At 34.7% G+C, this 26,350-nt stretch overlaps 1 protein-coding gene across 3 annotated transcripts in view; it reads right to left on the reverse strand.

The window, feature by feature from the left end:
- The window catches only part of AKAP9 (A-kinase anchoring protein 9), an 87,647-nt gene that overhangs the window by 20,010 nt on the left and 41,287 nt on the right, over nucleotides 1-26,350 (reverse strand). For 2 of the 3 annotated variants that reach the window (XM_018075297.3, XM_018075299.3), the window contains exons 20-30: nucleotides 22,551-22,762; nucleotides 17,129-17,291; nucleotides 13,420-13,632; nucleotides 12,175-12,213; nucleotides 10,747-10,979; nucleotides 8,188-8,307; nucleotides 5,440-5,616; nucleotides 5,227-5,331; nucleotides 4,640-4,792; nucleotides 4,195-4,374; nucleotides 169-1,257 (exon numbers count right to left, since the gene is read on the reverse strand). In XM_018075297.3, coding sequence (XP_017930786.3) covers nucleotides 169-1,257; nucleotides 4,195-4,374; nucleotides 4,640-4,792; nucleotides 5,227-5,331; nucleotides 5,440-5,616; nucleotides 8,188-8,307; nucleotides 10,747-10,979; nucleotides 12,175-12,213; nucleotides 13,420-13,632; nucleotides 17,129-17,291; nucleotides 22,551-22,762 — 2,684 coding nt within the window. The remainder of the gene's footprint in view (nucleotides 1-168; nucleotides 1,258-4,194; nucleotides 4,375-4,639; nucleotides 4,793-5,226; nucleotides 5,332-5,439; nucleotides 5,617-8,187; nucleotides 8,308-10,746; nucleotides 10,980-12,174; nucleotides 12,214-13,419; nucleotides 13,633-17,128; nucleotides 17,292-22,550; nucleotides 22,763-26,350) is intronic. The other variant, XM_018075298.3, reaches the window with a different exon arrangement.

Consider the following 26,350-nt stretch of genomic DNA (forward strand, 5'->3'; position numbering starts at 1 on the left):
ATAACACCCTTCTCTTCTTTATAACTCCAGGAATAATATAGAAATTAAAGTAGCCCACATAGCAGAATATTCTTAGAGTTATCTTCATTAAGAACCATTTCATTTATACTTTACATAAAATAACAGGTTTTAGTGAAAACAAGCCAAAAGAAAATGGCATCTAATTACCTGATATGTCTGCATTTCTTCTTGCTTCATGTATTTCTGAATCTCGCCTTTATATTTTTCTTGAACCTCTTCTAGTAATTGCTGAAGCTCTAAGAATTGCTCTTCTTTCACTTTAGCTTCCTTTTGTGCAACTTTTACATTTTCTTTTTCTATCTCCAAGTTATGATTTACCACTGACAGTTGGTCTTCCATCTCACTAAGCTTCTGTGTTAAGAGTGATAATTTTGATTCTGTCTCATTTTCAGTTGCACCACTCAAACCCACTGTTTGGTCATTCTTGCTTGCTTCTTCCACACATTTTGAAGCTTCCTGAATTTCCTGCATGAATTTTCTCTGCTCTTGAACTGCATTTAGCTGAACCTGACTCACAAGAGCAGCAGCAACTTTCTCCATTAGTGTCTTTTCCAGTTCTAATATCTTCTTTTTAAGTGTTTCCCTTTCAGCTTTGCTTTGCTCTTTCAGGTCTTTTATTTCATTGTAGGACTGGCACAGTTCTGAGTCTTTGTCCTTAATGCATGCCTGAAGATGCTGCAGTTGCATCTCCATCTTGCTAATGGTGACTCCTGTATCCTCTTCAGAAGCTCTAAGCAGGGACTGATCTAGCACCTCTATCTCCTCACATAAGCCTTCATCCACTTGTTCAGTTTTCCCATCGCTCCTATCTTCTGTTTTTGACTTATCACCTTTCATCAGTGCACACTTATATTTTTCTGTTATTCTTTCATGCTCTTTTCTTAACATACTTATTTCTTGCTTTAACTGATTCATTTCTAACTTAGTTTCCTCAAGCTCATTCTTTGTTCGAGATGCCTCTGCATTTATGTTTTCTACTTGCTTTTCCAGAGCTTCCTTTTCTGCCAGAACTGTTTCGAGCATGTGTTTCAGACTGTCAGGATCTTCTTGAAAAGCAGCAATGTCTGCAGGTATTTTTTGTTCAATAATTGCCAGTTCCTGCTGAAGCTTATCAATTACATCATTCAACTGCTCTACTTCCTCATCATTTTTTTTCTTCACACGTTCTTGTTCACTCTTCAGACATTCTACCCGGGCCTCAAGTTCACGTATATGCTCATTTTGCTCTTCAATAACCTGGGGGGAAAGAAAACCCAAACCCAAGAAAAGGATTTTATAACGGGTAACTATTAAAACCTCAGATAATTTTTGCCCTGGACTTCACAGAAGCAGTTTAATCAAATGTTGAAACATCTTGTAAATGAAAGTATGTGCTCAGTGAATTTTTTAATATGATGTCTCTTCCAAAGTTTTATGAGAATACAGACTTCGAACAGGACTGACAAAGTAGCCTGTGACCATAAAGAACTGCAAAACAGGTATTAAAACATCAGATGAAACGAAAGCATTTGTAATATTCAGAGAAAGAACACTTTTAATCTGAGACTACAGAAAACACCTATCAGTTGACTCTGACATTTTCTACCACAAACCTAAATATGTGTTTGTCTGTCTCTGTGTGTGTGCACACATATGCAGTGCTCAAAACCATGCAGGGCAAATAGTACTCATAAACCCAGAGCACAATTATTTCTTTGTGCTATAGTTTAAATCAAAGTAAAGTGAGACAAAGTTAAAGAAGTATTTATTTTACAATATATATGACTATCCAAACAAAATGGTGAAGACATGAAAACAGTGAGAATAATACTGTCCTAGATTACTTCTAAAGACACTTGGCTTTAGAAGTTCTGCATAAGGGACTGCATAAGGGCCCAAAATTCCAGGAAATTAATAAAATGATGTAACTGAGCAAATATGAAGGTGATGACTTCGTGATGCAGAAAAGAGAAGACATCTTTTAATAAGGAGTAGAAACAAAAAATGGAAAGACGAGTGTGGATGAACACTAAATTTACTAAATAAAAAAGTCTTAGCAAAAGGAATAAAAAGAAGTTATTAGAGCCCAATAGAATAAGTTTAATAAAATTCATTAAAAAACCTTCTTGTTAAATTGCCGTAGAGGCAAATTCTCATTTGAATGTAGGAAAATGACAAAAGATTTTGTCTTTACAAAGAGAAAATAAAGACAGCCCAGACTGTAAGTAGTAAGTCTAAGAAACAAAGTGGATGTATTTTTTTAATGGAATGTTTGAAGATCTGAAATGAACAGTGCTTCTACACTGGAAATGAAGAAGACAGAAGAAAATACATCAAAAATATTTAGAAATACATATTATAAATAAAATCAGTTATGGTATCTAAAATAGGTAAGAACTCAAAAAGGGCCTTTTAAAAATATGAAGAAAAAATGCAGAAAAGAAAGATGACTAAATTCATTACTCAAATAATCATGCTTTTTCCTTTGTCTCTCTATACTTCACTATGCTTAGTTAGTTAAATAGAATAAGTCGATGACTTTGTAATAAGCATAATATGTACAAAAATAAAAGATAAATGTGACTATATAAATTAGGGGGGCTGATTTTCAAACCAAGAACCTAATTTTAAAAACCACAGAGACTACGGAAAGCTCAAAATCACAGAACAGTTTGGGTTGGAAGAGACCTTAGTTTCAACCCCTGTGCTGCAGGTAGAAGAAAGAACAGTGATCCTGGTGATTGCTATCAACTCAGCATAACAGTTCCTGTTCTTCATAACATAATGGAATAAAGGCCCACAGAAGGCAAATACAGTAATTAAAAGAAAAGCACTTAGTGGGACAAAGATGTCTAAGTTACTCAGAAAAAGGATTAACCTAAAAATAATTTATTAATATTTAATACTGATCTCATAATCAAGCAGAGTAATTATTTAATGTCCTGAAAAATAAAACCAAGTAAGAGGATGAAATTAAGAAAATGAAGCTTCATATAACAGGAGAAGAACCAATCATTAAAATGAATTATAACTGAATTTTGGGTATTTTTCTCAAGGTAAGAATTTTAACTCTATTACTAGAGTTATTGTATAGAGCAAAACCATTCTGGATTCTTGAAGTATGATGTTTCCTAAATGCAATTTCCTAAATCCAATTCAAAGTTCTGTCATTATTCACTGAGGTTCTTTATAACTGCATTTTGCACATAAAGACTCAGTGAAATTATTCAGCTCAGTCAGAGCTCTATTTCAGTGGATTAAATATGTCCTAGTAAATGTTAGCCTAAATGTTCAATCAGCTACTAAGGGGTAACAGAAATCCTGTTCTTAACTTAGTGCATAATACTTGCTCTTGAGTTAAAGCTTATGGCTAATAAATGACATTTAAAGCGGTAAGAATCAAAAATGCATCCACTGAAAAAATCAATTTTTCTTTCTATAAAAAATGTGACTGAAGGTCTGTTTCTGCTGTCACTTACATCAATGCAAAATAAGTAGTATTTTGTTGAATCAAGTGTGTTTTATCTGTAAAAAATAGAAGTAACCCAAAAGAAGATGAAGCTTATTATCATAAAAACACATCATTCAAAAATAACAGAAAACTACAGGTGTTAAATCTCAGTAAATAAAAGATGAATCTGCTTTTTTTTTTTTGTCTCTATTTCTAATAAAACACAGCATTTTGTTTGCTCCTCAAACTGGATAAAAGATGTTGCCAGCACTGGTATGATGACAGAGTATTCACATAAGCATGGGGCTCAAAAGTTCAACTGATAAAAAAAATTTAAAATCTAATGTGATCCAGCAGGTGTCACTCAAACATAACAATGAATGTAAGTCACGGAAGGGAAGATGTTAAAATGAATGCTGAGATTGAATTCAGCTATCTGCATACTATTAAATGTTCAAAAGTATTAGAAGAATAAGAAATGAAGAATTTAAGACAAAAACTCAAGCAGAAATAAGGTAGAATAATTAAAAAGAAAAGCAAGCAAAAAGCATCTTTGATAAAAAATCAGACTAAAGAGGAAAAAGATATTAGGTTTAAAGCATTGCTTGAAACTGAAGCATTTGTGTTTTTAAACTAAGGCAGCAATAGAAGCTAATGTATTTGGTGGGGAACAGAGGGGTTTTTTCCTTCAAACAACTAGCAGGACAAAGTAGGACTCTGAAAAAGATTTCAGTAGTATGTACCTTGTTGTCAGTCGTGGCCTCAAGTTGCTGTTGCAGTTTTGCAATTTGTTCATGAAGATGATGTATTTCCTGCTCCTTTTCTTGCATGATGTGTGCAAGCCTCCCAGCCACTAAATGATGGTCCTTTATGGTGGTATCTTCAGATTTCTGGATAGCTAGTCCCAGTATTTCCATTTCATCCTGCCAAAAAACAATAACAACAAAACATGTTAGAGGTGTACATAACATTTTCTGCATCTACTTCTCCGAGTATTTCAGGTGTAAGAATTAAAATAAACAGATTCCATGGAATGAGAAATAATTATATGAGCTTTTTAATATTTTTGCAAGTTGAACTATGAAATGCTTAAGAAAGAGAAAGAATGTGATGTCTCGCCATTTTCAAAGACTTTATTTCTGGAGAGGAGAGAGAATAAAGCTCTAGGCTTCTCTGTTATGCAGTTACCTTAAATAATTTGTTCTCTTGTTCAAGTTCTTGTAAGTGTGTAGTGGACTCCTTTAGCTGAATTTCTAGCTGCATGTGCAATTGCTGAACTTCTTCATTTTTATTTTCTAGCTCCTCTCGAAACTGCTCCAATTGTTCCTCGAGGTTTGTGACCTATGTTTCAAAAAAAAAAAAAAAGGTGGAAAACGAGTAGACAGCCATACCAAAAATTAAATACCATAATTTTCAAGTACAATGTCTACAGTGAACTGGTTTGCTATGCACAAACAAAAGAATGTGTACTCAGTGACCCGAGTCCTTAAACTGAATGGAATTTTAAACCCCGCTAAAAAATCAGTTGAAATTGCCATGAAGTTTTTCTTAATTGGGCTGAATTTTGATTTCAGAAACATTCTTGCAAGTCATAAATATTAAAACAGAACAACTATCATGGCTCTCCCTCTCAAGAGAATTTCAAGGGGATTTGGACTGCTGTCTCTGTGATCTGTAAAAAATTTTATCTGTATAGTTCACTAAACACAACAGAAAGCAAAAACTGACAAAACAAAATACCAGAGAAAACATGGAACATTTCACAGGCATTTTACCTCCTTTTCCTTTCTGTCCACAGCTTCTCGTTCAGCTTGCAGTTGTACTTCAAGAGGTAACTCTCCCTTTACTATGATGGTACCAAACTGTTTCCTTTCCTCTACCTTTAAATAGAAATTATATTAGTAATAGTCAGATAAAAAAATACACTGATTTTGTCTCAAGAAAATAAGAAAGTAGCAAATCCTTGATAAGTTTAGACAAAGCAATACCTTTTGCAGGTTGTCTGCACTGATGATTAAGGCTTGTTCCAGTTCTCTTATCCTGCATTCTAGCTTCTCAATTTCTTCATTTCGTTCTTGTATATCTCTCTGAAGTTGTTCCTTAGAAAGCAAAAGCTCACTGCATTTGTCTGTTTTTTCTTTGAGATGATTTGTTAACTGTTCAACCTGGTGACAATATGGCAAGAAGATTAATATGTTGTACCACACTGGAAAGGTTTGGTAGCAAAAGCAACACCACTCATTTTTGACAGCAATAACAAAACTCCTACTCTTTAGGTGAAACAGAATGTACAGTTAGAATACTGCAGTACTACATCCAACAAATATAAACAGTATTTTAAAGAACTGATATGTTCTGTGCTACATTGCCTTCTCTCTAGATCTGACCTTGTCCTTCTGAAGCCTTCAGACTTTCTAGTCACTTAAAAGCAAGCAGCATGGTATTCCTATGCAGCCCACTAAAAAGATGCCTTTAACATCTACGGATGGAATGTCTTGACCCTAAAGTCAAGATGCTACTTGCCTCTTTGAGGAATGTAATTGTTACAAAAGCTTGTGACAAAATTATTCAAAAGGAGGAGCTGATTAGTGACATACAGAAATATCCTAAAACTCACTGGGTCTTCAGCACTGGAAGAGAATTGCTATACTTCAATCTCAAGAACAGGAAGTTTTGCTTTCTTGCTGAGTTTCTTAAATGGGACCAAACAGATGTCATGGAAGATATCATTTTACTTTCTATGGGGGACAAAGCATCCAAATAAAGCATTCTGAATCTCAGTAGGTCAAATGTTTGCAGCTCAGAAACAACATATTAAAAGATTAAGTGAAGTAGCTGAGATAGGAGTATCTATCCATTTCTAGCTGTATTTCAGAAACTATTAATTGAAATTACAGATAAGAAAGATGCATAACAAACCCATAGTATGATGCAAGAGTTAAGACCTGAGTTAAACTAAGTAATCAAGCAAGAGACATGGAAAGCAATCTTTGTCCCACTCAAGAAGCTGATTTCAGTATTTACAATTAGGAAGTTATGATGTAGCCAAATGTAGAAGACTCAAAGCATTTCAACAGATAGGAGAGAAGAAGATCAGAACATAAAGCTGATAGGATGGTATTATTGATGTTATCCATCCATGAGTAACATCAAAGTCTGAAGTGACCTCAGAAAAGTCCTGAGAGAGAAATGGAAAAACAAAAATCAAGTCTAGAGCAGACTCTTTATGACAACCCTCCCTGGAATAAGTTGGCAAAGCTGAAACAAGAGTAAAAAAGAATCAAAGTTATCAACTGAAAACGCTCACGGCATTCACGCAAAGCAGAAGGGGATTTCAAAAACTGTGCAACTATGAAAAATAAAGCAGCTATCTCAGCAAAGCATGAGAAATAATGATAAAATGTATATTTATGAAATATTCCAAGGAACATTGTAACATAAAAATATACCATATTGTAAGACTATGTGCCTCATTTGATAAAAAATAAACATAAATCTAATACAGCATTGAAAATCCATGTCTATAATTTGTAATGTATCACATTCAACACCACCAAACTCTAAAATAGCTGCTACACATGTGGTGCTTGCAGACATTATCTGTCTATCTTTCTACCTACTAAACAATTCTAATTAAAAAAATCTAATACTAATCTCAAAATTTTAATCACAGTTACAGCTGTCTTTCATTTTCCAGCATGCTTTAAATTTCCATTGTAGCATATCTGCCAACTTAAGAGTATATACACGTGTACATGTGCATATAAATCAGGATGATTTTTACATATAGATTCTGTACAGACAAATAGGACAATTTCCAATATGCTATCAAATTAGAATATTTTTTTTCTTGAAAGAATTTTTTTTTTAAAATGTGAGAATTTTAACCAGCAATTCACACGCTACCCATGGTCCAAACTATAAACAGACAAATAACAAAATAAACCCCAAATGAACATCCCAGATTCAGGAAAATTAACTGTGCTAGAGTCCCCTCCATCTGTGGAATGTGTCAGCAGCAGAGGAGTGCACACACACTTTGCAACAGAAAGAAATTGATGCAGAATTGCTCCATATCCTTTTTTAACACATACCCAGCTAATTCCAGAAGATTCATTGTTCACAGAGGCCAATGATAACCATATCACATAGCACTGACTGAACACTTCATAAGACTTCTTACAAACCTTTGTATTAAAATATATTAAAACCCCCAGGGAAATACAGTAAATACAGCTGCTGTTCTAAACATGTACAGTACAAATTTGTTTCAGTGCAAACAGACTTTCACTGGGGAGGTTAAAATGTACATAAAGAGTGTTACTACATCTCAAGTGCTAAACCTTGGTAACTCAATTTCCTCAGTGGTGTACCTGTGCTATAAACAGGATGTCACAAAACAACATAACACGTAAAATTGCTAAAACAGTCCTGAACGTTTCCAAAGGCTTTTGAGAACAGTGGATTTTCTAAGTTAAGTTATACAAAAGAGCCTTTTTGAAAGTTACAAAGTTTCTGTATGACTAAAATCAAACAACCAACCAGCCTAAAAAAACTTCCAAAACATGGTTTCACCACTTTCCTCAACACCTTACCCTTCATTCTCAAGGGATTTACTTTCCTGGCTTGTAAATGGATGCAGAGTAGGTACACCATAAAATAGCTTCATTATAACATCTCAACAGCTGTCAACTTGTCATTTATATTCATTAAGTGCAAGTAATAAAATGTGTTACCTCTCTGGTTTGATGTTCATTGACAGGTTGACTCCTTTGTGGAATCTTAAGCTGTTGTTCCAGCTTCTGTATCTCTTGCTGGAATACATCTCTCTCATGCTCTCGGTCAATTGCTTGCTCCTGTAAGTTAAGAAATTATGTGGATATACCACTTGATTTAAAAACTATGTAAATTAAGTAAATTATGTAAATTACTATTTCTTACTTCTGTTAACGTGAGGCTAGTAACAGTATGTCAGTACTTTTAAGACAGCAGAACCTATTGCAGCTACCATTAATAAAAATGTCTCTATCATTTGGGGCAATAAATTTCACATTTTTAATCAAAAAATTAGCACAGCATAGACACATCAAGTAATACTTCATAAAAATGACAGGTTTGTTTCTTCTGTTCCAGGTACACTACACAAACAATAAGCCAGTCTTTTATGATTTTCTTTCCTAATGTTTATCTTTAATAAATGTAGCATAAATAGAAATTCAGAATAGAAATTTACACTGTGTTAACACTGATGAGGAACTATCAGAAAAAAATACTTATAAAGTGCTTGAATTTTGTATTTCAGTTTTACTTTTGACCAGTTTCAGTTGTTATATCCCAGTCTGACATTTGGGAAATGCAACTTTATATAGAAAATAAAGCGCACCTGGTAACATGCAGTGAAGAATCATCTTTAAATGTCCCTTTATAACCCAGACAAACCTTATCAGATGTATTAAAATAAACTAGCTGAACCTGATACAAAGAGGAATGCAAAAAATATATTGCAAAAATTCAGGAAACCAGAATAAAACCTCAGACTTTACAAGCTGCAGATTTTAAAAACTCCCCTGCTGTTTCAAGGAAACAGCAAAATTCTAATGCTGCTAGCACAAACAGCCACTCATCTCAGTAGTGTGTGTGTAACCCTCTGGTTCATGCTATTGATAATCCAAACCATAATGCATACATGACTATGGGACTTGTAATAGGAAGTTTTGCTTCCAAACCTTGTCCTACTATGACAGGCTAGTTTCAGTGAGAAAAGTAATTTTGTAACTGCAGAAAGTGAAATAAAGCAAATTCATTTGTGCTAATTACTGCTTAGTAATTGATTATGCAGAGAAGGTGTCACATGTGTTATATTCATTACATAAAAAGTTATTCCACCCTACTGCTGTTAGCTAGAGCGTTAATTGAGAAGGCATGGAAACAGTAGGTTTTTCCCCAACAGCAGCAGAATAAAATGGGAAAAGAAGGAGGGGGGAAAGATGGTCTTTGCTGAAAATGAGGCAGAGTCCAAAACAAAAGCGCAGAATCGGCCTGAAGCAGGAAGAATCTGGGTAAAAGAAAGGGAGCTGCTACTGTGAATGGGGACAAGTACACATACAATATAACTGGCTGGAAGGTGCAGTGTAATATCTGGAGGTAGATTCTTGGATACTATGAAGGAAGACTATAAAAGAAACCTAAGAAAAATTATGTTTTTCATTTTCAAATACAAATTATACTGACTACTTCATTTAAAGAATCATAAAATAGTCTAAGTTGGAAGAGACCTTTAAAAGTCATCTAGTCCAACCCTCTGCAATGAACAGGGACATCTTAAACTAGATCAGGTTGGTTAGAGCCCCATCCAACCAGACCTTGAATACTTCCACGGGTGGGGCATCTGCCACTTCTCTGGGCAACCTGTTCCAGTGTTTCACACCCTTATTGTAAAAAAATTCCTCCTTATATCTAATCTAAATCTACCCTTAGTTTAAAACCATTACTCCTTGTCCTATCATAATAGGCTCTGACAAAAAGTTTGTCCTCATCTTTCTTGTCCCCTTCAAGGATAGAAATGCCACAATAAGGTCTCCCCAGAGCCTTCTCTTCTCCAGACTGAACAATCCCAATTCCCTCAGTCTTTCATCTCACAGGAGAGGTCCTCCATCCTTCTGATCATTTCTGTGGCCATTCATGACTTGTTCCAACAGGTTCATGTCCTTCCTGTGCTGGAGACCCCAAGAACTGAGTGCAGCACTGCAGGTGGGGTCTCACCAGAGCGGAAGAGAGGAGCAGAATCACCTCCCACGACCTGCTGGCCAGGACACGGTTCTTTAGGCTGCAAGTGCACATTGCTGGCTCATGTCCAGCCCTTCATTCACCAGACTCCCTTCATCCTCCAGCCTGTACTGATATCGAGGGTTGCCCTGACCCAGGTGCAGGACTTTGCATAGAATTTATACTAGTTCTAACAGACTTTATTGAAAAACATGGAAATTCCACAAACTGTTTAAAAAATGAAGGTCACAAAAACATGTTTCCTCATTAATTTAGAAGATTCCCATTATTTTAAACACTCTATTAATTTATATTTACAAATATGGAGCTGTCCCAAGCAAGCACCTCAAAGTAATATTAAACTTTTAATCGGTTAATTAAATTCTTGGGCTGGAACCTAACACATTGTTACTATCATCTGCTTCTTTATGTTTGCTAGGAATCCGGGAAAAAATAGCATTTCCCCCTGAACCAAACCTCAGTACAGGTGCCCACTCACCTTCATGAAACTAGCCTTTTGCCATACTTACATCTAGAAATTTTCTTGTTTTCTCAAGTTGCTTTTCCAATGCCTGGTTTTGCTGCCTTAAGTCCATTAGTTCTGCATTTTTTTCTTGCTCTAGCTCTATGAAACGATTGACCTGTTCTTCCAAGTCTATTTCCAAGACTTTCACTTGCTTCTGAAGATCGTCATACTCTTTTTCAGCTTGACGCTGTACTTCAATTTTTTCTTTCATCAGCTTTTCTGTTTCCTCCAGCAATTCTGGGTATAACAGAGGCATCAAACACTACTTTTAGACATGAATAGTTAGGAATGCTATGAAGCAAAACCACTCCCCAAGGTATCCATGCTGTAATCTGCAGGAGGATGTGAAACGGTTTGGGTTTTTACTATTTTTCTTTTTTTGACAATGTATTTTCTTCTGAGAAATAATGATGATAATGACTGAACCAAATTTGTGTTAAAATTACTATCCTTTAGTTAGTCTTCAAAGGACTGTTACTAAAGTTGTATCAGATTACTTCCCTGTTTACATTTCATATCAATTAAAAGGTCTTTGTACAGCTGAAAAGAAAAGAAAATGCCTGGGTTCAAACCACAGTACAGGAGTTAACAATGAAGCACAGAAAACCCAACTCTCTTCTCATCCCCAGCATCAGTAAAATCAATCCACTCCCAGTCTTCATTATTTTAATGTGATACATATGAATAATTTGAGGGAAATATTGAAAGACTTAGTGAGGTTGCTGGGCAGACAGAGAGGGAAATTACTGACCTGTAACTGGAGCTTTGCAAAACCAGTGACTGCATGGATACCCAATTTTGAGCCCTCATGAGAAAGCTGGCAAGCACATACAGTAAAGCCCCAAACCACTTTATTAAGACTCTTAAGCCACAGCCCACTGAAGTACCTATTAACTAACCGCACAAATCCCTCGAGGTAAAATCCAAACTGCAAAGTGCACTTACTTTTGGAGAATCTTTAAAACAAGACTGATATTTAGACAGAAACAATAAAATTTACTTCCGCTATAGAAGAAAGATCCTTTAGGTACCATCATCTTACATCTTATTTAACCAATTCTCATTTCTAGGTAAGCATTACATATCAATAAAATAGAGTGTTTAGTTATCATAATTAATGACTCAGCTGTATTTGGAAATAAAAAGAAATAAAAGGCTACAAAAATATCTCTCCAATACCATCTAAGTATCTGTAATTCATAGGTGAATAAGATGATGGTTATTGATGAATTTGCTAATTATGTTTAGAAATTATAAGGAATGTTGTTAGCGAAATGTAAAACTGAGTATGAAATACAACATCAAAGCTGCAGGCCAGTAAGAATTACAAGTAATGTCAGTAAGCCAAAAGCCCAATAATCCTGATTAACGAAGTCAGTACGTGTAAGTCTTCCACCCAATTACAGATTGGCCATGCAACATACAAACACACCTGCTTGGGAAGCTGCATCGATTGCAGCATCTACTAGGCCTAGGAGAATAGAGAGAGAGAAAACAAAAAACAGAAGCAAAGTAATTCACATGCCAGCTATAGTTTTCTTGTGGCGTAACAATGTAAGAGAAAATGAAGCCAAAGATAGATGTGGCATTTAATGACAAAGTTGTTGAGATAACTTAGGGAATGTGGTAAGTTATTCTGGTATGCATGATATAAGTACCTACACATATTTATAGAATGGCTTATCCTTACAGCTGTTATACATGAAAATAACTTTAAAATATTTAGAAGTCTAAACCATAAAACAAATAACTAAACTGGAATCATAGACAAGGATCCTCTTTACTACAGAGTAGGAAGCAGCAGGTCATTCTTAAAATTTCATTGTTACACAAAGTAGATTGAATAAATTGCAAATACACGCTAAGATGTGCAATCTATAAAAATAGCAACATTGTAAATTGCCATAAACTTCTATAAATTAAATAAAATGGTAATTTCATCCCGCTATTTACAATGTAAGCACTGTAATCCTTGAAAGATCAGTACTTCTCAAAACCCCAGTGTTCTAATCTTCCTTCCCTCTCAAACAAAAAACATTAATTTCAGTTATTAGTTTAAGGAAGAATTAAAAGACACATTTACTTCATGAGGGTAAATGCTTTTTTTGAGTAAGCAGTTAGTTAGATTATATAGACATGGTATTTATCTGAAATTTTCAACATCAGGGCTGAAAGCTTTCATTACCAGTAGATAACAGGTTTTCTTTATCCTGCAACTGTTGTGCCATTTTTCCCTAGAAGAGGAATTTGTCAGAACAGTTTGTCTTCTATGCCTAGAATAAATATGGCTGTAATATATAGTTCAATCATGTTCTGGTGGGTATGCTTGCTTGTCTGTCTTTAACTCCATTTGAAAAGTATTTAGATCAGTATTTTTATCCATAGGTGCTATTCCATCTCCAGTGATAACATAAATAAAAGCAGATTTTCAGAGATATAGAGCTTTTTCTAGCTTAAAGAACAATTGCAATTTCTCAACACTTCTAAAAATTCAGTCATTTTTTGTTTAAATATCAAGAAAAGTTATCATGCTAACCTTAGGCATCAGGTATGAAAATATCACATTTAGCCCTAACACATTTTTATTAAGGGGGGGGAGAAACTTTCACCAAGATTACCTATCATTTTATTTGAAAGTATAAGAAAATCTCACAGAAAGATTGTGAGGAATACATACGCTGCTCTACTGGCCCCGCATCTGCTCTCATGGCGTCCTTCTGTCTGGAGAGTAACTCCTTTTCTTCCTGGACCTGCTGCTGCTCAGCCTCTAACTCCTGCAATTTGTTACCTGTACACAGCAGCTCTTGCTCAAGATGGTCAATTACATCTATTTTTTCCTGGAGCTGTTTTTCCAGAAATGCTTTCTCATCTGCATAACCATCAATGAGGCCTGTAGAACATCAGTTTGGAGGCACATTTAATAGACAATCAAAACAAATTTGAATATTTTTTTCTTATTGAAGTCACTACTGTATTCTGACATGAATGCACATGCATGTTAGATACTCAGCACCTGACAATTTCTAATCCTTCCTGTCCTTGCTATTCTTTCATGATGAACAAATTACAGGAAGGGTAGCACAATACCAAATACAGCTCTTAATATTTTCTCAGCACAAAACCTCTAGAGCAAACAGGAACTCCAAAGCCAGGGAAAAATACATGTGTAATAAACACACAAGAAATAAGAAATTTAAATTAATTCAGTTGTCATTTTAGGTGCTTCATGACATTTGTCTGACCTCAAACGACAGTTCCTGTAAGATCATGGGTCTCCTGTAGGTGAAGTATAATAGAGATGCCTCCAACACCATAAGGCACCCAAACTGGCTATTAAGTGTCCATGCTTAGCACCTGAATCACTCCCAAAAGGCCTTTTAACAGCTGACATCTAAGAAACAATTCAATTTCTTTACTATTAATGCACATTTTTTAAAGTAGTACAGAATAATGAATTATCTTTTTAATAGAGAATTATGGACATTACCTTGAGAATGCCTTGTATTCTTTTAAAATTTACTTCATTGTGAAGTAGTTTGTCTAGGAAACTGAAGGGGTGCGGATATAGGAAAAAAATGGGAATTTCCTAATTTCATTGAGGGCTGTACAGATCTAAACAGATCCTGTAATGGTATTGGCTTAAGATGATTCAGAAACATCTGACCACAGAACAAAAAAGCCATTTTTACTGAGTGACAGAAGGTACCAAACAGAAGTAAGGTGTGTTCTGTCAATGTTGGATACCAATGGTTCCAAAAGACAGATAGGACATCAGTCACGTCATGTCTAAACTGTCTTAGTTGGACACACATGCCTATCTCATAGGTTTCTTCTTATTAAACCCACAGAATCTAAGTAGCATTTTTGCAACATAAAACTGTTTTAAATATTAAAGTACTTTATCAGTATAAATCTATAGTCTTGAGTCAGTATAAAGATGGATTTTACCCTATCTTGAAAATATATGAAAACTAAAGATGTTTCCATTTATTAACAATGTGGACCAATCTTTTTGTCCAGATTTGAATTCACAGAGAACACAGACACATAGGACATTGGATATTGAAACAGAAAATACTGAACTAGAAACATCATTAACAGCATTTCAAAAATTTGAGACAACATAAACTCTAGTAATTATTCCCACCATATCAGCTGCTGTTCACAATGAGTACTTAACAGATTGGAAGTGAGAGGGCATTCCCAGGTTAAATGGGGTGCACACTTCCACCAAGAAGGTATGAACAATGAAGAGGTAATTTGCTAAAATCACATGTTGTGGTATTTACTCCTGCCACATTTTTTCTTTTTTTAAGAGATGTAATGAAAGTTGTCAGAGTTCACTGAACAAATTTGCATTAGCTTTTCCATCACATTAGGTAAGTCATATCTGACACCACTAAAACACAAGAGGTTTGAAAATGTCTCAGCTACAGTAGTTTTTGTGATAAGAAAGAAATTATCAAAAATGACACATTTTATGTCAAGAGAAGACAGTACCATCAGATATACAATGAACTAAGACATTGTTCTGCATACCTACCTAAGGAATTTGATAAAAGAATGTAGTTTGTCTTTATCAGAGTATGCTCACAGATCAGTTCAATGAGCAGAAGTTAAATAGAGTTCTATGACATCTTTGTTTTGTTATACCAACACCAAAAAAAAAGGTGCCTGTCATTTACAAGTGCATTAATTTCAAATGCACCTAACTTACAAGTTCAATTGTGCAACATATTTATCAAGGACTAAAATAACATCTAATTATGTTATGTTTTAGAACTGTTCATGAACAGCCATTCTGTCCTAATGTATTAGGCTTTTTTATTTTATTATTGAAGATTTTCAATAAATTGCAAATTTGTAAAATAAAATTTAAATCAAGACAAAAATATTATCCTTCAAAGAGAGCAGCAACAGACATAAAGAGCTGCCTATGTTCTGAAATTCTTCAATATTAAGCATTTTGAAACTCCATCTGTGCCAGAATACACATTCTTAGGTCATTTATATTTTGTGATCATATTTGAAGATTTTGTATTTTTGCATGTAAAGATGTGCTCCAAACAAAATTTTTTTCACTCTTAATCTTAGAAAAGAAAAAGTAGTAATGCCTCTTTCAGATTTGAATCTATTCCCTCTGAAATCAATTTTCATCCTCTCTGGTTTTGCTAAAGCTATTGAAATGTTACTGCCAGTACTAGTGCTGATGACACACAATGTTTGTACTGTGTGAATTGACAGGTTGCCAACTGTCCTTCACATCACATTTTAGACACGTGGCTTAGAAACCTGCACTCCTTTTCAGCTTATGTGTGTCCCAGCTATTATTAGCATGTGAACTCATGCTGGATTATCTGTCTGTGTAAAAAGAAGAGGTAGCCTCGCAGGGTAGCATTCTCCAGGAGCAACATTTAGCTGTCAAACTTTATGCTCCCACTTTGAAACAGAGAAGTCTGCTGAGCTTCAAAACTATCTAAAATATCTTTCTGCTTAGTACTACAAAGACCTTACCTATAAGGTAGGGATTTTTCGCATCTTTTACAGATGCTAATTATACATAATGGTAGAAATGCTGGGTGGATACAAAACATAGAGCTATCAAAACAATAAAGCTACTTCTATAGAACAAATTAAATATCTGACAGATTTGAACATATTTTTCAAATGTCAGAAAAAATTACTAAATTTCCCCTGTTGTAAGACCTTACGAATTTTAATTGCTTCCTTAATGCAGTTGCAAATACACTTTTTAAAAGATCACTTTAAACAGTGCAAACTGAAACATATCACCACCCAATGATCACACTTAGATTAAAGATTCTGTTTCAATGTCAACAGGTAGCAGGCACAAATTGAAATATGGGAAACTGCATTGCAACATACAAACAAAATTTTTTTTTTCCTTTCCCCTCTTTGCCAGTGGTCAAACACTAGAAAAAGCACCCAGAGAGGTTATGGACATTCAAAATCTGAACAGATATAGTCCTGGTCAACCTGATATACCTGATCCGGCTTTAAGCAGGATCTCCAGAGGTGTCTTCCAGCTTCAACTATCTATGACTCTAGGATTCTAAGTTGTTAATATTTAAGCTTGTCTGCATAGACATGTTATAATGAAATAAATTAATTCTGAGGATCTTAACCCATATGCACTCTATTATTTTTAACAAGTCAGACAATAATAAGTGAGTCAAAGTTGGGAAACAGAATCACAGAGTGGTTGATGTTGGCAGGGAGCTCCAGAGGTCATGATGTCCAGAACTATTCAGAAGTCTGATAACATTCTAAAATTTGCAAAGAAATTCATCAAATTTGTAATTTCTTTACCCAATTAATAGGTAAGTGGGTGAAAAGTCCAACAACTCATCAAAAACGCTACTTACCTTCAGCTTTACTAAGTTCCAATGCCAGCTGCTCTCTGGCTTTGGTTTCCTCATTAAGACGTTCTTGTAGCTCTTCCTGATACTTGATAAATTCTGTGGCCTCTTGTTGCTTTTTGAAGGACTCTCGCATGAGTTCTGTCTGAGTAATTTTAGCATGTTCAAGCTACCACAGGAAAAATATTACAGAAATTAGATAAACCAGATTTTCTGATAAGTAACTGTTCTATCATTCCTATTTAATTAACATTTGTTTTACAGCATGATGATAAGTCTCACATAACTTCAACGGACATTCAATAATATCTTTATTGAACATCCATTTGCAAAGTACAATATAAAGACTGACAGTACAAAAGTCTAACCAAATAAGCTTTGTCAGTATAGTGAACTCCATGAGCCACCTGGCTAAATCCTTGTCTTTGTTCCGGTAATTCCCGATTTATGAGTTTACCCTAGATTCACCTTTATGTACATATGAGTTTTGCACTAAATATGAGTCAGTTATCACCCACCATAAAGTTAGAATGGCTAAAAAACATTGCATAGAACTAGTAGAAGCTTTACTATAAATTGACACAAATGGTGCTTCCTCTCTTTTTCTCCTTAACATGAGAATAAATTAGAACACCAGGACAATTGTGAATTTTGAACATATCCCACTTTTCAACCAACAAGGCAATAAAATAATGCTTCTTCCAATCGTGTCTGTCCACCCAGCAGAATTATTAAGGATTCTTTTATTATTCTCTTCCACTTGCCTGGTGGCTTAATATTTAACATTAACTAACACAGATGTAGCACAATCTCACTACACCACTATCTTAAAGTACTGGAAAACCAGGTCACATAAAATTGCATACTTACTATCCAGTTCAGACATACCCAAAGTGATAATTTCAAAACTGATTAAAATTAGAATTAAAAAAGCAAAATAATGTGTAAAGAAGGAACATTAATGTTAGAAGTTTTGATTACACTAAATGTTCTAAGATAACAGCAAACTGAAGACAATTTACCAAAATCTCTACTTCTCAACCGTTAACATTTACAGTCTACATCCACCTCTTTGAGGGACACAAACAAAGTTGTCAGAGCTGAACTATATATTAATTCTTTGTGTGGCTTTTATTCAAAATCAGGCAATTTGTTTTGAATGAGAACAATGTCAGAAAATAACATATTTCCTGCTTCTTTGTTGCTTTGCTTTTTTTTTATTTTTTAATATTCTGGATGTTAGCATATATTTGGAAGATAGTAACATCTATAGTTTCTATAAAATATTCTGTCACAATTTCTTAAAAAATAAAAGCTTTCTCACTAACTACAGCTAAGGTCATGACTATGATGAGCTTGCTTTAAAAACTCAGAAAAATCTGTTAAGAAACACTTAATAGAACTCTGCACACAAAATTAACCACTTACATTTTGAAAAGAATGTCTGAATAATCAGTACATTCTCTTTTATAATACACAGAATTTAAATACTTGATGACTTTTCTACAACATTCCTTTTTAGACGGACATCATGAACATGTTCATGTTAATTATTTATTCTGACAGGAGTTAAAGAAAGGTCTAAACAGTAGAGCTGACTATCTGCACTGGTTTGACATATTTTTAAAAGTCACAGAGTATTCTGACTTTATCCTTACATTGAAGTCCTTAATGAAAGACCCATCTTGGATAAAAGAGAAATGTATGATAGGTTTACTGTACATAGACAATCATAAAAGTGGCTTACTGAAATGCGTGAAATAACTGAATTAAAACTCAGAACAAAAATTATTCTCCAGCTCTTTTCAGTAATGACAACTCAAGGTATTAATAAAAATATCGCAGGGCAAAACCAAAAGGAAGTACAAACACAAACATGATTTCTTAAGATCAACAATTTCTCCATGGGATCACTGGAAGCAATTAGCCAGCTTGTGCTAGTTACTGTTACTAGTCAGTGCACCAAAGCTATAAAGGAACAACTTAACTGACTGCAGTCCCTCCTGCAACATAAATTATTCTTAGTGAGAAAAATGTAATCTAATAAATAAGTAACATTGAAATGATTAAAAAAGAGATCTCAAATCTCTTGAATTTAACATATTTCTGTGTCTGCTAAATTTCTTTCATTAGAAATCATCAGAGAATTGTAGAATTAAATCTTTTTCAGTGCCCATTACAAACTGACTAGGAAAAGAATGTGACAGGAGTACATAGGAACTAATGACAGAGACAAGTTTATATAATTTTTCACTGCTTTCTCTTCTATTTAAGCTTGTTTAAAAATATAATTTCTTTTAAAAACTTTTATACTTACTGAATAGGGAGGTGTAGGCAAGGAGATTTTAGAGACAACTTTCAAAATGTGTCCATTTTTTTTGTGACTGAAGTGAAAAATTGAAGTATTTACAACTACAGAATTATTCTCATCCAAGTGTTCAGTGAAAGGAAAAGGATATGGTAAAGGCACACGAGATTCAACCTCATATGTATCTTCTTCTTGGCCTTCAGTCCACAGACCACTAAACAGATTAGATGCCCAGTAGGTGCGGTAAGAATCCATTTCAAAAAATATTGCTCTTGTTGTCTTCTCAACTGTCACGCAGGTATTTCACACTAGCTAGGCTGGCTTTAGAAATTTCTCACAGGAATTTATAACAGAACATGCACATTTAGCAGTCTGAAGACTCATACCAGCACAGTCAGTGATAAACCTACTCAGAACCCACAGGAAGCCTCAGATCACGTTTCAAGCAGAGTAATTCAGGGGTGGATTAATCCCAAACAGAGAGGTACAGGAAAACTTCATATGGTAACTCCTAAAACATCCTTCTCAGAGAATTTTCACATGAAAAAGCAACAGAAATCTTCCAATAGCAGCTGGCAAGTAATTTCCAAGGCAAGGAAGCACAATGCTTGTTTTACCTGCACAGGAACGCTGCAGCAGACAAGCAAGCTAGCAAAACAGAAACTAAAAATGATTTTCCAACTCTGCTACGGCAAATGAAAAAAAAATAGAGCTATGTCATTATTTGTACTCATTCTTGTTCCTGGAGTTAATTCAACAGGAAGAACATTCTCAAACTCTGCTAGTTTAAAGGCTTCCTGTATCTCCCAACCAAAAGAGTTCAGGGGAGTGGCCCAATTTACCTATACATAACACCAGCAGGTGGAATTTGAATTAATACACCCACCATACGCCTTGCCTGAAGATTCAAACTGCACTTCAGGTCTGAAAGTGTGTGTTCAGACAGGTCTCAAATAGTTACTTTGAAGATTTTGCCAGGTTTCTCTTAGTCTGTTAAGTTTATTTGAAGAGATGAATACGTGTCTGTATGCACAATACAACTGACTAAGGGGAAAGGTTAAAATCTTTTCTGCCTGTAACTAGTTTTAGATTATAAAACATTGCAGAGTAGAAAAAAAATAAAGTATTCACTTTCTGAATATTTAAAAACAATTTTCAAGTCACCTGTAAACCCCTGGTATCTACAAGACCTGTATTTAGTCCAGTAAGCACACACCAGCCATTGCAAAGCAGACAAGTTTGAATGCTTGCAGAGTACCTCCATAGAACAGGCAGAAAAGATGTCAGTATTTATACTGTGGGAAACTGTGTAAATAGATGAACATTTTATTAACTTAAAAAAAAAAGAGCCAAACATATGTGATCATCAGGGATAAATCCATCTTTTTATAATCCACAATAATGAAAAGAATGTGTATGTGTGTGTGTTTGAGCCAAAACATAACTCAGTTGCTGGTATTGGCAAGATCTCAGCTACAAAGCTACGCAGCAAAAATAAACTTTCTTGATCAATTGACAATAAATAAAAATAAGCTGCTTATAATACACTGAGTGTTTTCATTGGTATAATGAAAAGCAAATACTTACTGCAAAAATATCAGTCACAAAAGTAAAATAATTTAGGGCTATGTATACAACTACTGCCTTTAAAGACCAGCAGCGAATGTTCAGAAAAAATAAGCACCAAGTGGAATAAATAATTGACAATACTTTGTGACTGTAAAACTGAAATTGTTTTTTGTCTGTAACAGCTACTCTTGAATGCAGTATTTCCTACAAATGTTTAACTATATTTTTTAAGACCTTTGCACATCGAAGTATTTGTGTAGCCTTTTTTGTTATTATGGAATGCTAGGCCTTAAGCTGAAAAAAGACCTCCTAGAGCCAGACATCTCTTTTGAACTGAACTCATGCTCAAAGGGAAGACAGTTTTTACAGAATGACTTTGCAAATAAATGCAATGTAGAAACGGATTTATTTATAAGATCCACCAGACTACTTGATTTAGATAAGTCAGAGCTGAGTTTGATGAATTTGTATTTAAATTACTTTTAACTTCAGTAAGTCACAAATTAGTCTTTTATCTTTTCAGTTTTTTACAAAAAAGCAGAGTATCAACTTCATATTTTAAGTATTTTTCAAAAGCAAAAAATACTTTTAAAGCATTAGACAGTTGAAATGTCATAGTACTTTCATAATCTTTTTCTCCTTCTTTCCAATAGTTATGATTTACACATTTTACACCAAGAGATAAGAAAGCAATGACCTTTTCAATATTAGTATTATCAGGTTAACTAATAGATTGGCCTGTAACATAAAACACACTGTAGCCTTTGAATTCAAGTCTCAAATAGATTAAAGAGCTGACTCTAAAGACTGGGTTCCTCAAGAGAGCTTAATACTTTGACACCTTCAAATTGAGATGTACACAATCTGAAAGTAAAGTGCATGATAAAAGCAGTGTGATTTGAACTGAGTTAGGTACATAGCTCCCATTTCAATTGACAAGGAAGTACTCCAGAGACCAACTAACATCCCACCATACAAAGTACCCCAATAGCAAACTGCCTCTTTTTTGGATATTCATTAATCACATACCTCATATAAATATTGGAGTGCAGACTCATTTCTGATAGCAAGGTGGATATGTACTTAACTGGTCATGTTTAAATCATAGTTGGAAGAAACAGTAGAGGAGCTCCACCTTTTTGGCCAGTCAATTGACTAAAATGTTTTTCAAGAGAACTGGGCATAGTTCCTCTTAATCCTCCCTCTTCACTAGGGGCAGCCCAATGTGCTCTGACACCTCCTGTCTCATCTCTGCATTGCAGTAGAAGGCAGATGACCCATATAAGCAATGAAAGACTGTCCTAGATTGATAAACATGCCCAAATTCATGCTGCTTCTGCAGACTGAAGCAGATTTCTAACTGGAAACTAAATTAATCGGCAAAGTCATACTGGAGCAGTCTTTTCAGGCGTAGGCACCTGAAATATTGTTTCAGCTTTCAAAATCAGTTTACGTGTTTTAGGCTAATAAAAACACATTCACAAGAAAATGAAAGAAAGAAAATTAGTTGAGACACAAAATTCAAAATGCTTCTCTGTTAAATCACCCTACCTGATTTGAAGTTTCACTGATAGCTTCCAGAAGCTTTTCAACAGCCGCTTGTAGTCGAGAACTAATATTCAGAATGAGCTCTTCATTTTCAGGGTCTATTTCCACTCCACTTTCTGCAAGATGTTGGCTCAGCAGTCCCTCATCTGTTGCCTCTGACCACATGTTAATATCATCATCTCCCATACTACTACCATGATAGGAGGAACAGGACTCTGGAAAAACAAAATAGTTAGCTTTGCACACAGACTCTTAGCAATTTAAAACGTGAAAAATCGTATATCTGACTTACAATTAGAAAGACAAGTCAGAAAACAATTTAAATATTTGTCTTGGTCACAAAAACAGAAATGGAAATATTGCATACTAAAACTCACACAAACAAGATAAATAATGTGTTAACTAAAAATAAGCAGAAGGGAAAGAGAAAAGGAGATACTAACAGAGAATATTTTAGACATACTTTCAGTATGCATTGGGGCTCTGATGCTCATCTTCAAACCTTTTTTATTATCAGTAACCCTTACTACTTTGAATAACTTGCAATAATACTTGCAGGATTGTCTTTAAATTACAATTAGGTAAAAAAATCAAACCAAACAACCAAAACAGATTGTCAGTCCCTGTTTCCCCAACACTCAGTTATGTCACTGTGCAGTAACACAAAACTGTTCAAGTCAGTCAATCAAATGCACAGATTCAAGTGAGTAAAGAGAAAGGCACGCATGTAATTCAGTCAGCTTCTCAGGACAGACTGGAGCACAGAACAACAAAATTCAGCATTGTTATAAGTGAACTGGAAGCTTATTAAAATGGGTAGCTGGACAAGTACAGTGCAGCAGGACTAACTGTCCCTCCTGATGAGCCACCTGGCACCTCCCTCCTTCTCAATCTTCGTGAGGTCTGATTCAGTTTAGGACATTATCCATACTTTCTGAAAAGCCAGAGACACAAAGTTTGCCTGTGGTATTAAACTGATACAAATTCATCCAGAAAACAGTAAATTTGCCGTATTTGGAATTCAGGGCTGTATTTAAGCAAGGCAAGCGAAAGCAAAGGCCTGAGAGGTTTTAAAAACCCACTTTCAGTATGAAAGAACAATACAGTAGGTACATTGTGACAGTAGAAACTATAGTTGATAATGCATTTTAAAAATGAAGAAGTGTTATGTCATTAGGCTGATAGATTTGTAATATTAGAAATAAATGCTATTGTGGAAAGTTTTTTAAAATGACAGTTTATTTAAATGAACTATATTTCTGAAATATATTTAGAAGAAAATAAATATTTTGGTGTGGTGCTTTTTTAAAAACAATTAGGTGTTTTTGCTTATGATTTTCTCAAAAAACTCCTTTTTTTTGGAAACAGCTGTAAGTTTTACATTCTTAAATGAATTAAGAACAGTCAATACCTGTTTAGCAATGAAATTGCAATACTGGATTATCTTTGAATTCAAGTTCCTGGTTACTCCATAAATTATGACTGCTGAACTAGAACAGTTTGTCTAGCTACAGAAATTGAAACGAAACTATAATAGGTCAGTCATACAATGTAGCTAGTTTTTGTTGCTCTTGCCTCTTAAACAGGCAAGCAAATAATACTGGGAATACAAGTACTCTTGCTGATGTTGTTTAAATCTGGCAAGAAAGTCAGATTCTAGTTTTGAGGTTTGTTTTTAGTTTTTTTATAACAAGCTGCAACATGATTAACCGCCTGGTCTACTTACTATACTTTCATACATGCAAATATTCTGACTATAATATCTGCAGCCTTATATGTGACCCATATACAAAAAATTAATCTATAGCAACTTTAAATGAGGAAGGTTTCACTTTGTTTACTTTTCTCTTATAATTGCTAAGATTTTTTAAATGCAGACATATTTTGTATTTTTTTTTCTTCTAGTTATATCATTACTGTTTCATATCTCCTTTTAGATGGGTGGGATATAATGTTGCAAACTGTTTTCACACTCCAAAGGGAAAAAACAGAAGCACACTATATGCATGAATGGAACAAATAACCAGATGAATAGAATATACATTCACATGGCACCTTTCATCTACACAGGATTTCAAAGCACTTTTGAGTACTGCACTTTCGAACTTCCATCATAAACTCCCATAGTGGAATCACAGTCATTTTCTGCCAGCACACTGTATATTTGCAATGGGTTTGTAGAGCATAACAGCTTTCCCATAACACCTTAATATTCCACCCCCCTGCAGTATAAGGAAGGCTGAAAAAGTAACAATTTCACATTTGTTATTCTATAGCATTTTGATTTCTCACCACCCAAATTTGGGCTGGCTTTGGGTGTCTCATAGTATCAATAGTGATGCAGAAGCTTTAATATCCTCAGAGTAGAAAGGACCTTCATTTAAGATGGACATCCAGCAGCATGAGTATTTTCAAATGCTGTGCCAAAGTATTGGTTAAAGACTGAGCTGAAGGAAAACATACTCCCTACTGAGCCACCAAGAAACTTACTGCAACAACTGATGCTCTTTGGAGGCCACCCATCTAGAGAACTGACCAGGTAAGACCCTGCTCAGCTTCAGAGATCTCACAAAATAAAAGCCCACAGTACAGTGGCACAGCTATAAACAAGATAAGACAATAACATATTAGTTACTGCACAATCTAATTCTTTCTTGACGGAGTACTAATTATCTACATAATGTTCCTGTTTCCCTTCTCAGGTTTAACCCATAATTCACACCCTGTAACCCTTCTGTTTCAGTAAATTATTTGCTTGAGAGGTACATCTGAATTGTGCAATGATGACTGTTGTCAAATACAAAAATAAACATTATACAAAAAGACTGCGGAAATATGTGGTTGGTTGTAAAATCATCTGAACTTCTGGCTGCCTGGAAATCTTTAGAGAAAAACTTAAAAACACTGATGCCTGCTCAGAATGCAATCTTTTAAAAGCCAGGTCTGGAATATGTCTTTTACATTGATAATATCTTATTAATTATCTTATATAAGCAATATTATTATTTCTTCTTGCTAGTGACCAGAACAGTAGCAAGTGGCCTCCAAGAACTCAAAACAAGACTTTAAACTCTTGTTTTGCTTACGACAGTTCTTTTGTAATTCACTTCCTTTTCTTCTGGATAAATACAAATAAATCAATGTTAAAATATAATTCTTTTACACGAAATCTCTCAGAACACAACATCTTAATTTACCTGAAAGCTAACTATAAAAAATAAGGAAAGCAAAGCTGTCACCAAAAGTATAATTTGGCACATGGAAAGTTTACTAGTCTCAAAGACAACAAAGGAAAACCAAAAAGTATCAAATGCACAAAAAACTTGTAATAATTCTGTTTATACTGTGGGATTGGAAACTCAGAAAGAAAAATCAATGGCAAATGATAAATGTCGACACCCATATTACAACTTCTACAAAGTGGCACTTAAGAACATGAATTCACATTAAATGTCTTCCTAACTGCAAAGTGAAAGTCTATGTATCTTTTTCCCCTCAAAATGGTCTCAGTACACAGCATCTTAGTACAGCATCTTTCCAGAAGATTTTCAGTGGTGGAAGCAAGAAATAGAAATGTTGTCCCGTCTCATTAACCACCCCTCGCAGCTGAATACCTAATCCCCATTTTGTTCATCCTTACAATGTTGTTCAATCTCCCACCCCAACAGAACTGAAATCAAATTCTCTGTCCTCAAAGTAAAACTGTCATCTCTTTGTGTAAACTCTCTCCTTGTAACAGAAAAAAAAACCCAAAAGACACTAAAAACAAAGAAACAAAGGTTCATATTGTTTCCTTTGCCATG

This window comes from Manacus vitellinus, unplaced genomic scaffold (assembly GCF_001715985.3).
Source record: "Manacus vitellinus isolate BGI_N305 unplaced genomic scaffold, ASM171598v3 scaffold_3_pilon, whole genome shotgun sequence".
NCBI classification, from domain to species: Eukaryota; Metazoa; Chordata; class Aves; order Passeriformes; family Pipridae; genus Manacus; species Manacus vitellinus.